Source organism: Dermacentor variabilis, chromosome 11 (genome assembly GCF_050947875.1).
Source record: "Dermacentor variabilis isolate Ectoservices chromosome 11, ASM5094787v1, whole genome shotgun sequence".
Lineage (NCBI taxonomy): Eukaryota > Metazoa > Arthropoda > Arachnida > Ixodida > Ixodidae > Dermacentor > Dermacentor variabilis.
Genome location: NC_134578.1, coordinates 114,200,332 through 114,215,660, shown reverse-complemented (window position 1 = coordinate 114,215,660; position 15,329 = coordinate 114,200,332). Strand labels below are relative to the sequence as shown.

Here is a 15,329-nt window from a genome sequence, read left to right as displayed (position 1 = left end):
ATCGAATGGAATAGACAGCTTTAGTTTGATTTTCGTGTTTATTTTTACGGTGATGGTCCAGCCGTCTTACCGCAGATTATTGTATAATGATAATATGAATAATAATTTGACTTCAGTGGCAGCCGTATATGTCACACAAAATCTGGCAAAGAATTCACAGATAATGCTCCTGTTCTGACTTCGGTGGTTGCCGTGGCCATTATAGCGCTGTCTCATATATTTATCCATTGTACTGCCTAATAAGGACTGATGAAAGAGATTATATAAATTTTAACCGTCAGTCTTTCTCAAGAATGATATATCAATATTACACGATGAATGCCGTATATATTAGGTCATTGTCGAAAACTTAAATACATGCAATGAGCCGTAATGATTTATCGGCTGTTTGATTTTCTCAATCTTTGCCCTTCATAGACATATGCTCAGATTTTTGCCCCTTTATTTATGCAAAACAGAGTCAAAGTAACTTTTATCTTTATTTTCTTTTTCCGTTTGCTTTATATCTATACAATTTTGTATTTTTAGTAAATATTTTGATTACGTAATCTACCATCTCCAAATTACAAAGTGTCTCTTTGTCCTTTATGAGATCAGTTGTCTTCCTACTGTACATATGCCGGAATTTAATTTTTAATTCGTCTCGGCACATTCTAGTTCTTACGCAATTTTCTAAATGATGATCATACGAGTTTGCATCGTTCCCACAAATATAACACTGCTTTCTCTAATTCTGAACCTCCGCAGGTAGGGCGGAAACCGGCCGTCGCCTGCCAGCGATCCGTCTTGAAACTCCAGCGAGTCCTGTAGAAAAAGGAATGCAGAGCACTTATTTGCCATTTCTGCCCGTTGCTTACATTCGCCACATTGCTCTTCTCCTACTAAAGAACTGCCGCAAATAAAGAGGTTTCGGTAAGCAAGGTTAGATCACTGTATCTTCCTGTTTTCAGATACCTGCCCAAAGTTTGCGTTTTAGGTGCACTCTATGTTACAAGGCACGCAAGATTTTTGTTTTCGTTTTTACGTTACACGAAGGCACGCGTATGCCTGTAGTAATGTTGTCCATGGAATAGAACCTGATTAAAAGAGGGCTGACTTAACAAATGAGCAACACACTGCTGCGTTCTTGGAATGCAAAATTTTTAATACTTGAAAGCACCACTGGAAAACCAAAACCGAAACCAAATCTTGAGTTTTGTGTTTCTGCCATCTCGTGGGAGACTGGAACCAAGTCCTACGTGGCTTAAAGAAGCGCTATGAAGCACGGTATTGAACCACTGCCAACTCGACTTGGGATGATAGGGGTGCGCGATTAAACCTCCAGGCCACGGCCTCCGACGATTCCGCACTAACATAGGCTTCAGTCTTTCAAGAAACCACGTGAACTTGCACGTTGGTGTTTCAAAAAATCGGTTTTGCAGACAGTGTTACGCCACGTGGAGAGAGTCGATATAAGAATAAATCCAAAGCTGAGCCTCCGGCCTACATACGCTGTAGCGGCAATCACATTGGCAGCCATAGTTTTATTACAGCGACCGTTTCTGTCTCAAAAAATTGAGTACAAATTTTCGTCGTTCCAAGAAGCTTCCATTGCTCAATGTTTACCCGCTCTGGGAACAAAACCTTAGCTTTCCACAGCATTGTCAGCGAATTTGTCTCGTGTGGCTTGTCTTCTAGAACCTGTCTGTCACCTGCATTTTTCACAATTGACTTTTACTATTAATTAATCGTGAAAAACACGTTCGTCCCATTCAAAACGCTCTAGCTTCAAGACGCAGTCTCTTGGGGCGCTACTTGGTACGTTTCCATAAAAGCTGGATAAGCCGAGCAGGTAAAATGTCTGCGTGCCCTCGTCATGCGGCTGATGCCTGTTACGGGCAGCATACGGACGCGTTTGATGCCGAGAGCCACTGCGCGTTTTTGATTCTGATTAGCGGTGTTGCATTGTACTCATGAAAGCTTTCCTGCACCAATTCTCCTCGGTACGTGGGATTTGAAATTTATATTCCGTAATTCACGCCAACTGTCCGAACGGTGGCGCTCGAGAAGTAGTCATTTCTCTAGAAGAATTACAAAAAAATTACGCATATATAAACATACCTTGCATAGTATTTTTCTCAAAATATTTTGAGCGAAAAGTTATTGCGCCCGTGAGGGGCCATGTAATTTTCTTTTATTTTTCTGCGAGAAATGGGGGGGGGGATATTGCTCGAGCGCCTCGGCTGGACAGGTGGTATGGAATGGAGGCATTGCTATTAGCAATCTCTGCCCAATTTGTGTTATTTATATATCTCTATATTTGTCTGTCTGTCTGTCTGTCTGTCTGATCTAGCCTCTTCTCTAGAGACAGTGATCCAGGATGTCTAATGGCTCGGACAACTGGGTATGTAAACGATGCCGTGGTGCCACCGTGGTCGTTCCAGTTTCGTCATCCGACTCTCGTCATGCCGTCATCGTTGCACCTTTTACACTGCTCCAGTCGCGCAAGTTGTCTAATGGCTTCTGCCACTATAGGTATGCGTTCGTGGTTGTGATGGCGTTAGAGTAACTGCATCGTCATCATTCCAGGTTCATCACCTGACTTTCGTAATGCTTCGTCGTCACGCTATCCTCGTCGCACGCTCGTTTTGCGCTCGTTGTCACACCGTTATCTATTGTCGTCAACCCAACCTCATCCCACACTCGTTAAGATGCGAAAGGTAACTTTTTCCCGAAACGCCAAAATCAATGTCAATATCCCGAAAAATAAATTCAGTTCGTTTCATTTCCTTTCATATAAAGAATGTGAATGCCAAAGTTTTTTCGGAAAACCGTGAAATCATGCATATAGAGCGTTCAAGCGCTTCTAGGCGTATTAACAGCTGCACCCGTAAAATTTATTTATTTATTTATTTATTTATTTGATAAATACTGCCAGCCTTCAAAGAAGGCCGTGGGCAGGAGTGGACAGTACGGGTGCGATCTTGTACGCGTTCCAAAATAGAACGGAAGCGGTCCCTTCCACCGAGCCGCACACGATTGGTCAATTTGAACCGTGAAGAACGCCATGACGTCAATTATGACGTGATATCTGGTGTCAATCAGTCCGTGTCGTCTGCTATCTGACGAACGCTACGGAACGGACCGCCTATCTCGTGACATAAAGAACGGCCCGCCTCCGTTCGACTTTGGAACGCGTACAAGATCGCACCCTACATATTAAGAAATCATCAAAAATAAGAAGACAAGAACACATTACACTAGGCTCGCACCACGCACTGAAAAGCAGTCAAAGACCGATAGTTTGCACGTCGCTTGCATACAAACCCGTGCTACAGATATAAAATTGCACACTGATATATTGGCAGAGTGCTTTACAAGGAAAAATTAGATCAGAACACTGACCATTCAAGCTGCGCATGCGCGTCGCACGATATGAGAAACCGCTGTAGTTCATCACTTATCGAAGCATATTGCGGGAGAACCATAGCATATGTCGCGAGATGATAAGTGTTGCAGAAAATCGAAGGCTGATGGAAGAATTATAAAGCACCTAAGAATGACTGTATGGTGGGTTTCTCGACAATGTGTGCACTGAGCCGGTTCCATTCTCGAATAGTTCGAGGTCCTTAATGATGAAAATAGATCCTTAATGCGTTCATCGTTTTATGCAACCGTACGTTACTCACGTTTATGTCGATTTATGTAGCAGTAACAGAGATTTGGTGGGTTTCGGCCACAAACTGCATGAACGGCTCTGTGTAATGTGAGACAAGTAACAGCACAGTCGTGCAACTTTGGACAGCCGTATGTGTCTGCGAAGAGAAAAGAAAACATGTAAAGTGCATATCCTTATTTTAATTCTCGAATTACGATAGCAGTGTTGTAGCCACGTAAAAAAATATCGCAGTTTCGACCGAAAGGCGAACCACCGATTGCGATAGCAGATGAGTGATACGAAGAAAAAATAGTAGTTTTATCGGCCGTATAAACTTGTAAACATTCGCTAACTAAATCAACAATGATGCAATGTGTAAGCGCGACTGAACGAGGACATCGTAAGAAACAGACACACAGAGACAGTGCATGTTTCTTCTTACGGTCCTCGTTCAATCGCGCTTACACGTAGTATCCTGGATTCAAACCAACTAGCCCCTGAACGTGTTTTAACTAAATTAGTAAGCATAGTGTCACGCGCGCACAGGTAAACACGTACACACCTCGCTCGATGAGCGCGAGAGGTTGATGTCCAAATGGTGGAGTGAGGAATCGCGGCAGTAGACGCGATCCAATTGACCTTCGTGTATCTCTCGCTTCAACGCGAAGAAAACGTTGAAAGCGCAGCTCACACGATGCTACCGGTACTATGCGAACTCTGCAAACATCGCACGTCACATTGAAGATTAAGCCAGCGCGGCCGCGCACTTTGGGCACGTCGGAAATCAGTTGAAGATACGGCGCCTGCACGGCCGCGCATTAAGCAACAGCCGCCAGAGAAAAACCCTCTCCCTCGGCTCACCCTCGTGCCTCACGCGCGACAGAAGAAGTCGCGCTTCCGGCCCCTATTTCTACGCTCTCAAACGCGAGCTTCAGCCGCGTTCGCCGACTCACCCTCGCGCGCTTTCACTTCCACACACAGGATACAGCGCGCGGCAACGATTTTATCGCATTTGGACTTCATACGGAACCTCACGACGGCGGCGATGACAACGCCAACGGCAGAAATGTGCCTGGAGGGTCCACATAATTGCTATCGCGATAAAGCTTCGAAGAAGTTTCGCCCCAAGGGCAAACATTGACAGCAACAGCAAGCTTTGCGTTGCGCTTTCCTTCCTCGAACGGTGTTCTAACACACACAATTGCTATTAATTGTTGTTATTGAGCTTGTCCAGGCGGCCAAATCGAAACGCGCCAAGTGTCTCAAGGCACTGGCTTGCGCGCGATAAATTCATAAGGGCGTTTTATTCGCTCCGCAATACATGCGTCCGTGGTTTAATGGTTTCAATGTCTGGCTTGTGTGGTAGATTTCCTGTGTTCGAGTCGTGCCACTGGAAAAATTTAATTATGTTTATTTAATTATTTATTACGCATCTTATTTTTGAAAATAACGAGTTTACAAAGCCGTTTGAAGCCAAAAGGATGAAGTTTAGGCAAATCTATCTACTTCCCGTAATACTCGTGCTGGTACTACCGTTCTAATTGCAGCTCACGTAAACACTAGCGCCACAGTTCCCTCTAGTAATTATTGTATGAAACTCTATGGGGGCCATAAATGCTTCTCGAGCGCCTGTCTACCTGAATAACGCTGAGTGGGCAAAACGCGACAACCATGCGATGAGAGCCGGCGTTTCATTTTACAATGGAGCCTTTAGAACCTCGCTAGGTTTCTTGTTGCATTTGGAGCTTCGCCGAGCTGGGGGAGGGAGAGGTGAGAGAGAAGGAAAGCGGGCGTATAATTATAGCGTTGCGGCGAGGGTTGGTGGAGCCAAGAGGGGGAGGAGTGGGCAATGCGGCCTGAATGCGTGGTCTCTCCTGCTGAGTGCGAGGGAGGGGCGTCGGTAGGGGGTAGGAAGCGGTGAGTGAGGAGGGGCGTTCCGCTGAGGCGGCTGCTAAGGTGACTCGATGTCCTCCTCGCCCGCCACTCGGTTCAGAGTGGAGACAACCGCGGCGTCTTCCACTGCATTGGCCACGCAAATCGCGGACGCCGTAGTAGACGCCTTGGGCGGGCGTTATGGTTACGCGTGGTCGGCGCTCCTGTGTCTTGTGTGCGGTTGGGCACTACTTTACTGGCCATCCCCCAGATCGATTGCTCTCTTGTGTTTCGTACAGCAGAGCCAGGCAGATTATTTTGTGTGTTTTCAGGCTGTTTAAACAGTCCTCTAAATATGCCACTAGTGAAAAAAGCATTGAGGCTGTGAAATGCGCAAGTCATTCGCAACATCCAATATCAAGCATAAAAGGATAGCGAAGACTCACCGTTCAATTGTTTAACATAGCGTCCATCGTCAAGGTAGTACTTGTACGACGAGTCGGCGCCAGGAACGTCTGCGTGAGATTAGTGCATAAGTACCTTATTGTCTATTCTGTTACTTATTATATTCATTTGATGCTTATCTTAAAGCGACGCTTTCCCTCCGAGGTTGTCCGGACTTTGCTGAGTGTGGCTGCTTACTAATGATGCTGTCTGTCCAAATAGGTCATAACTAAGCTCACTAGTTTGTCAATGGTCTATCGGGCTGCTCTGCTGAGAGAATTGGTTGGAAAAGCAGCCGCCGAACGAACATGGGTAAAAGAATATGTAAAAATAACGGACGGGTCGAACCTGGATCATCCAGAAAAGGAGCCCGATGGTCTTACCTCTCTTTTTTTGTTGGAGCGCAGCTTTTCGGAGCCCGCTCCTGCACGACGGTGGGCGTCGGTGCAGGCGTAACCGAGCGAAGGAGCACAGCGAAATACGAAAAAGCGAAATTTTTGCGCAGCAATGGATGAAATACAGGAGGAGGAAAGCGGAGGAGGAGGGTCCAGTGGAACATCAGGCGGAAAGTGGAGGAAGAGGGTATGGCGAAAGGGTGAGAAGAAAAGCTTAGTGTGCCGACAATGGCTACCAGATGCCGCCAGAGTAGCACGCGATGCCGGCGAGGTTTGTCGGCGGCGGCTGCTGTGAATCGCGCCAATGCGTCACCCACGTGCTGGCTCACGCGATCTCCAGAGCTCCAGATTAGCTTTGCATTCGCGCCTCATTTCTCTCCGTTTGCAACTTGCCGCACGAGACAGATTGTTCGCGCCAGACAATATATCGCGAAATAAAAGCACCTATAGGACTGCGCTGAAATTTCGCATTAGGGGGTATAGTATTCGCCGGTGATTTTACAGGGAAGCAGTGTACCTCTACCACCCAAGGAAATTTTTCGTCTGTCAGCAAAAAACAAATCCCCATACGTGGGCCGACCCGGGGATAATGCAATGACGGGCCGACCACCGGCGGAGACGAAGCAGGCGTTAAGCATTCCCCATACATGAGCCAATCCCGAAGATAGTGCAATGCCGGACCGACACGCGGCGGAGGTGAAGCAAAAGTACTCCCCATACCAGGCCCAATCCCGAAGTTAGTGCTATACCGGCCCGAATCGCGGCGGAGGCGAAGCAGGCGTTAAGCACTCTCCATAAGTGGGCGGAACCCGAAGATTGTGCAATACAGGAGTGACCCACGTCGGAGGTGCAGCAGGCGTTAAGGGGCCCACATACACAGCTTCAGTGGCAATACTTCACAGAGTGAAATCGCACTGAAATATTTTTAGAGCGCGGGTCTTAGGAACTCGTTCATGTGACGAGGGTCGGCGTCGGCGGTGGCATAACGGAGCGAACCCTTTCCTTGACAGCGGCACATCCTGCTGCGCTCTGCCTTCGCTTTTTCATCTTTCGCTGTGCTCGTTCGCTCCGTTATACCGCCGCCGACGCCGACCCTCGCCACATGAACGAGTTCCTAAGACCCGCGCTCTAAAAATATTTCAGTGCGATTCCACTCTGTGAAGTATTGCCACTGAAGCTGTGTATGTGGGCCCCTTAACGCCTGCTGCACCTCCGACGTGGGTCACTCCTGTATCGCACAATTTTCGGGTTCGGCACACTTATGGAGAGTGCTTGTACGTGGGTCGATCCCGAAGAGGGTGCAATGGCGGGCCGACCCGCGCCGGACGTGAAGCAGGCGTTAAGCACTCTCCATAAGTGGGCCGAACCCGAAGATTGTGCAATACAGGAGTGACCCACGTCGGAGGTGCAGCAGGCGTTAAGGGGCCCACATACACAGCTTCAGTGGCAATACTTCACAGAGTGGAATCGCACTGAAATATTTTTAGAGCGCAGGACTCAGGAACTCGTTCATGTGGCGAGGGTCGGCGTCGGCGGCGGCATAATGGAGCGAACGAGCACAGCGAAAGATGAAAAAGCGAAGGCAGAGCGCAGCAGGATGTGCCGCTGTCAAGGAAGGGGTATATAAGTCTAAAATTTAGCTAGGAGTGTGTCGTCCAAACATCAGGTTGCTTTTGCCATTGTTACACTGTTGCATACAGTAGACATCTCGCATTGTGTATCTGAATCTGTCTGGTTCGGCAGAGCCTGTGAACCATGAAGTGCATAAATATGAAAATTTCACGAGATCAGTTGCATGCATAAGGTTACAATGAATGAAGATAATCATTGCATAATCAAAGTTACACGTCACATTTATTTCTATAAAAATTCATTAGACATGTCCCTAAAGCTTTGCTTCACGTTGATTCGGATGTGCGTCGGATCTGTATCATTTTTTTTGTCGTTTTGCATGGTTTCCAACACTGACTGAGTATCGTAACCGTCAGTTATTTCACCGATGAATACGATACTATCTAATGCAAAATTTGAATTCCCCTCTATACGTGTCTTCCTTTTGCAATGTATTGACTGGCACGGATAATGTGTATCGTGCGGCACGTTGCCGACGGAGCGAAGTGTGGAGCGACTGCCTGACTAACCTGGAGATCGCGAGAGAAAGCGCGTGGGCGCGATTCACAGCCGACGCCGACAGACCTCGCCGACGATGCGCGCTACTCTAGCGTAATCTCTTGGTCATCGTCACCGCACTACGTTTTTCCTCTCACGCTTTCGCCCCATCTTCCTCCTCCGCTCTCCCACTCATGGTGCCGTTGCACCATCTTCCTCCTCTATCCTTCTCGCGACTTTCTTCCCCCGCTGCTCCCCACGTTCGCTCTTTACTCATTCGCTGCGCTTGTTCGCTGGAATATTTTTTTCCTGATCAATGCTTCATCTTAAAGCAGCTCATGCTAGGTCACATATGCCTTAGTTTAGGCCAAAATCGCACTTATACTTCAAAAATAAGATATCGTGTCCTACGCGCCCAAGCCACTTTCGGATTATGAGGCACGCCGTAGTGGGGGACTCCGGAAATTTGGACCGCGTGAGATTCTTTAACGTGCACCTGAATCTAATTACATGGGTTTGGTCGCATTTCGTCCCTATCGAAATGCGGCCGCCGTTACCGGGACTGGATCTATTGCGTCAACGCCAACGAGCTCTCTCAAATGATCGCCGCGTGCGTCGCACTATCGCATTACGTAGCGCGGCTGCGTGGGAGCACATGACAGCGCGCCTGTATTATTTTTGCTACATACATGCCTAAGAATAAAACGGGCGAATTTCTAGCATTTGAATAATAACTTTACGAAAGCTTCGGATCACATAGATTTCAAGAGGTACATATGATCTGCAATAATTATTCTTCCCTTGAAACAACAAGCTGCAAAAAGACGTCACAAACACATACGAAGAAGAACATATTTACGAGTCATGGGGAGACAACGAAGTGCGGCTAAGGCAAAATGCATAAATATAGAAAAATGAGAGTACACCCGGCGACAAAATATTGCGGGGCACGAAATCTGAGAAAAGGCCGAATATCTCCGCAAGCTCAGAACGCCGTCTGGTATTTGTGTTTGAGATGATGACTAGAATAGGCTAACATTGTCGTACACAGCCTGTAGGAGTAGCCAGTAAAAACTGGCTACTGCTACAGGCTGCTCGCGAACTGAGCGTTTTCGGAGATACCGTGGTCCGTTTAATTTTGTCGCCGGGTGTATAAGCTTAAAATTAGCTGTCTACTGAAATCCCGCACTAAAAAACACAATTATTATCGCTATCAATGTGAGAATGACGTAGCAAGGTCATTGCTTGTGGAATAAATGGCAACGAAATGACGCGGCTCTACACAGAAGCTAAACGCACAGTAGAAGGAAGCGCAGATTGCGTTAGGAAAACATCGATTGCCATCTGCGAAAGTACCGGGCTTCTGCAGAACTAGAACATTCTGGCTGTGCACTGTTGAGATTGATGATGATGAGGGGCGCGTGATGACACAAAAATATAGAGTTTGCTTTTAGTAAAGATTGATAAAGGGCCATGACCTGTCACATCTGGAAAGACATCTAATTTGTTTATGTCACCTTCAAGGCCAAGTTGATTACAGAGGGCAGTGGGTAAAATATGCAAATGGCAGCAAAGAACAACATGCAGTGAGTAATAATAACCATGCAAAAAGAGCGTGTAGTATTAGTATACAATGCTGCATAGTGCATTGCGAAAATAGTAACTATCACTAATAGATGCTATTCCAGCAGGAAGGCGGTTCCACGAGTCAGGAGTCTACACCCGCCTTTTACTCTTTATTATGGGCAATAAGATTCTATTGCCGTAAACAACGAACTTCCAACTTCAAATTGAATTCCTGTGTGGGCTAGAAAACTAGAAAATGATTTAGCTTTACACAATAGTAGCCCCCGGTAGTTATTATGACGAATACAGTAGCAAAACTGTAAATGAAAAAATTAAATATTTACTGGGCGAACTTGTGCCCTCAAAACCTGGCTACACTGAAAGAACGGCGACTGTGGCGAAGGCAGTCTGTGATCGAAAATCTGATCAGTTGGTCAAGAGCGCCGGCTTTTATATGTCAGTCATCGAAGGTTCCAGAGTAAGCACTGGTGCCTGCCTGTGTTCCAGAAAGTTTGACACCATTCACGTCACACATACGTGAAATCAGATTACACAAGGTTCGGTGGCATAGGCAGCGGATTCGAGAAATTTCCAACACATGCAGGTGCATCGTGCGGTGTGCGATAACATTTGTTAGGCGGTGAAACATGGTCACCCGATAAAGCTAAACAACTATACCTCTCTATAGGATGCCTACCTTATGACAATTAAAAATTAAATTAACGGGTTTTACGTGCCAAAACCACTTTCTGATTATGAGCCACGCCACAGCGGAGGACTCCTTAAATTTCGACCACCTGTGGTTCTTTAACGTGCTCTTAAATCTAAGTACATGGGTGTTTTCGCATTTCGCCCCCATCGAAATGCGGCCGCCGTGGCCGGGATACCTTATGACGACGAGCAATGCGATGGGATATGTGCTGCAGTGATCGAATGAATTTGTTGAGAACAAAACCAAGTCGCTATATTTTATGAAATAAATTCTGGCGGCAAAAGTTTGAACGAACTGCTAAAGACATGAAGGAAACGATGCTACTCAGGGATGTACTTGCAGTGCCATTGAAGCACAGAGAATAAAACAAGCCGAGTTATCTGCACAGAAAGACGAGATCTCCCTCAGCGAGTTCGCTCCTGTTTTCCGTACCAGGTGTATTTATCTAGCCGCTTTCACTGGCCGATCCAGAATATTGTGCAGATGAAAAATGTGTGCTGATTTGTGCCCTAAATATCGCTGGTCGCCGAGATTTCGGGCATATATAACTTGAAAGAAAATTCCATGAAAGCGGGATTCGAACAGATGACGTAGCCGCCCGATACTGTAATCATTAGGCCATGAGTGCATGTCCCCTCAGTAGGTGAATAGAACAACCTTGAAAATTTCTCGAGTGCAAGCCAGCTCGCTGAGACGTTTGGCGCATTTAATTGCAGTATCAAATTTGGAATACTCCAGGCGATTTTCGCCGTCGTCAACAATTACGCATAAGAAATGCTGATGTCCTTACCGTTATTACATTTCTGACGAATACAACTTACATTAATATGCCGTATTTAGTGTCTGCGCTTCGCGTTGTTCAATAATTCACCTTCGAGCAGCGATCGGCTAGCGTTCTGGTTTGTAATATGGCAGAACGACCGCCCCGGCAAGGTGTATGTCTCCGGTTCAAGTTCCGCCCATAACGATTTTTTCCTCAACTACGGAGCTTTGTTTATAAGAAACATGTATGGGTTTCCTCTGGAGATTCATGAGGGATACGGGTGGATGACAATTTTTCGATTCATTACTCACATTAACTGTACGATAACCCTTGGCGTGAGAATTTGAACTGCAGGTGACGAAAGATGTCTAGGCGTGCTCGTGTTCCAATCGAAGGGACTGGTGCACAGAACAAGCTCTATTACAAGACCGCAGGCTAGGCTACAGTGTTTGCTGGAACAAATTGTAACGCAGCCTATACAGACCATGCAGACCCTTCTGGCTTTCGCCACCGTTCTCGCACACGCATTAGGCATGGTAGGGCGGCTTGAATAGTACCTGCCAGTTTGGGGTTCTGCAGTGAAGCACCCCTGCCCTCGAACCACGCAAAAATGCCCCATTTGTTGCCAGAACGCCGCTCGACGAGCCCCAGCAAAGTGGTTATCGCATTATCGGAAGCCGGGTGCTATCGGTTATCGCAAGCAAGGCGGGCCCGGATGCACGCCAAGAGCACTCCGATGGCCCAAATGTAGCAACAATGTGCTCGACGCTGAGAAGTTCTAATGTACGGTCTGGTCCTCGTACTCGAACCTAGTTTCGCATATTACACTGTACCACAGAGAGAGAGAGAGAGAGAGAAGGGAAGAAGGAAAGGCAGGGAGGTTGACCAGACTGGGTCCAGTTTGCACTGTACCTGTACCATAAGTTTACACTGTACATATATGTGCCATAAGTGTAGATGCGCAATTCCAGCCGTGGCACTGTTGGAAACTACACCTGCTGTCACTTGCGCTGAACGTGAGCATCAAACACGGAGGATGGAAAAGAACTAAGAGCGAGCGTCACGTAGTGACCTTGATGCATAGCCACAACAATTAAACAAAGGCTCACGGTAAATAGGCCCTCCCCACGTGATGCGAAAGCAATAATTATTATCCTCTGAGAGCATGGAATGGAGAGCGTGCGACAAGGACGCCACTAAAACCTGCTGTCAACCACAGAGTGTTTGAAAACGTCCAATAACCGTGCCGGGCCTACTCCTGCAGAATTGTTGCACAAATTGGCTGCGAAATCTCGTGGGGCGGCATCATAGGAGGGTGGCTGGTTTGCCGAGGCGAGCTGCTCGGTGGTATGGTCTTCGCTATTTCCATTTTCCGTTCGTCAAGGCACCAAATGCGCACTCAAAACCTTCATCGACGACGTTTAATCTAACTACGACTCACGAGAGCAATGCGGAAACTCCGTATCACCCCGTTCCTCTGGAAGGTTGCATTGGACGCTCAGCATTTCGAATGGCCGGTCGCTCCACAAAGGCAGCAGTAGTACCACTCATAATCGGCAGTTCCACAATGGTAGCTTAGCAGCACGACTAGCGAATGAATGGGGTCATGATGTCAAGTCACGCTGAACCGCAGCCACCACTGCTTCCGCACGAAGGATCGAGCGCCCAAGATAAACAGGGGAGGAATGGGTCCTAACAAAAGGTGAATGGGAATGTAAAGTGCGCTGATGAAATCTTCTAAGCTGGACAAACTCTGAAAGCGTCGAACTTGGCCGCTTCACGCAAGTACATAAGCATAAACATCTTAGAAGGTGGGTGGGAAAGCGGCGCGGTGGTAGCTCATTTGGTAATAGCATCACACACGTAATGTGAAGACGTGGGTTCATTCCCCCACCTGCGTCCACTTCTCTTTTCATTCATTTACATCTATTTGTCATTTCTTTATTTCAATTATTAAGTACAAGTAATTTCCCCTGTGCCATCCTTGGTGATATTTGGCTCCTTATGATATAGTTTTGGTTAGCTCTATTTTTTTTTGAAAGAACTTCCTTTAGTTTTCGCCGTTTAATTCGGGATGAGTGTTTTTGTTTGGAGAATGTATAATGAATAATTTTCCTAATGACCCAGTGATTTGTGGGATTTCTTCGCACACCTCTGGAGGCAATAACTTGCGCAACACAAAACTGGACAGAATTCTTAATATGCATCCCCGTGCTACAGACATCATCAACCGATTTAGATTCCAGTTAAACAGCAACGTGGTCAATAATGTTCTTTTCTTGGGTGCAAGTAAAATATTTAACATAGAAGTTGACTCGCCATCCCTGCCCTGTGTAATTGGTTGTCTAGTGAAGCTGTTGAGAACTACCACTGCAACTGCTGAGGGAGGGTATGTAATGCTTTAACACACACCCCGAAACTAAGACGCAACCAAGGGCGGGGAAAATCTCTAAAGAAAGAAGAAAGCAAGGACGGTGGGATTGCCTGCTCAGTGGATGTTGAAGATTTGCTTTACGCAGTCCCATATGCAGAACTGTTTCCGATAGTTCGGGACTGCATCGAACAAAATGATGTTCTCTCTTCTGAGAGTGATGAAGGCATGTGTAATTAACTTTATGACTTCGATAAAATTTTATCTTTATTTCGCTCGTTTTTCGTATCATGACCGTGTTTGCATTCAGCGTAAGGGTATTTGCATCGGTTCGTGTCACGCCAGTTTTATTTAACACATTTTGATCTTGTATTGACTGAGACTTGGCTTTTGCCTATGAGGACGTAAAACTGCAAAATGTTTTTGGCATGTGGACGATTTTTTGGTGACTTTAAAATCTGACCTTTGTACTACGACCACTAAAACAGTGTAAGAAGTCTTAGCGCTAATCGCACAACATGGCAAAGGGCTTTCCTTTAGACATGAGCTTCCTTTACCTAACAAACAGCAGTTTCTATATTTAAGTCTATTTTTTCTGAACGATACATTTGTTAGTAGTACTGCCCGTGCTCACGCAAAGCGCTCTCCTTTACCGTGTGACTCGGCTCATACTCCTAAAAGGGCAATAGCATCCATGAGTGTTGAGGCGGTGTTGGTGAGGTCTTCTCAAAAAAGGCAGGAAGGCTCTAACTGTGAGGTTGCACGGCTACGAGCAGCTGGACGGTTGCAGTGACAGAAACCATCCTTCATTAATTCAAGGGTAAGCGGAAAGGCAAGCCGCTAGTGGAAAAAAGGCCGCATGTTGTCCCGTGCATACATAATGTGGCCCACGGTTTGAAGAAAGTGGCGAGCAGGTACAAAGCACCTATTGTGTTTTTGGCTTCATGTAAGCGTTCCGGCCTGTCACCACGCTTTTCGGGCCCACATAAGCTGACCCTTTGTGTTAAAAAAAATACATACAAGGCTGTGTGTCACTTGAGAAGTCGGTGTGGTGTGCTAAATTCCGCCTAATTCCGGCAGAGTACATGTCGGCCAGACAAGCCGTTGCATCAACTTTAAGGCAAGGGCACACGAGCTGTCTGTTAAGCATAAGATTATTGCACATTTGCCTATGCACTGCGATTCCTGCACGTGTGAGCCAGGACTTTTCCATATCCACATTCTTGGTAAAAAGCAAGGATTCCCAGGCCCAGGAATTAATGGAGGCCTATTTAATCAACAAGAAACGGGACGTCTGCGTCAGCGATACATATGTGGCTTCACGTAGCACTGAACGACAGTTCTTGCACTGTATGATTGGATAATTATGCAAACTTGCTTGAGTATTGTGCGAAAGCGTACGTCCACCACCTGGCCACCTTCGCCTATAAGTATGATCCTGTCTGCTTTCAATAAACTCG

At 46.5% G+C, this 15,329-nt stretch overlaps 1 protein-coding gene across 2 annotated transcripts in view; it reads right to left on the bottom strand.

The window, feature by feature from the left end:
• Positions 1–232: 232 nt before the first annotated feature.
• Positions 233–15,329, bottom strand: part of LOC142563140 (uncharacterized) — a 94,251-nt gene continuing 79,154 nt past the window's right edge. The window contains exons 8-10 of one of the 2 annotated variants that reach the window (XM_075673686.1): positions 5,956–6,024; positions 3,669–3,794; positions 233–804 (exon numbers count right to left, since the gene is read on the bottom strand). In XM_075673686.1, coding sequence (XP_075529801.1) covers positions 728–804; positions 3,669–3,794; positions 5,956–6,024 — 272 coding nt within the window. In that variant the 3' untranslated portion in view covers positions 233–727. The remainder of the gene's footprint in view (positions 805–3,668; positions 3,795–5,955; positions 6,025–15,329) is intronic. The other variant, XM_075673685.1, reaches the window with a different exon arrangement.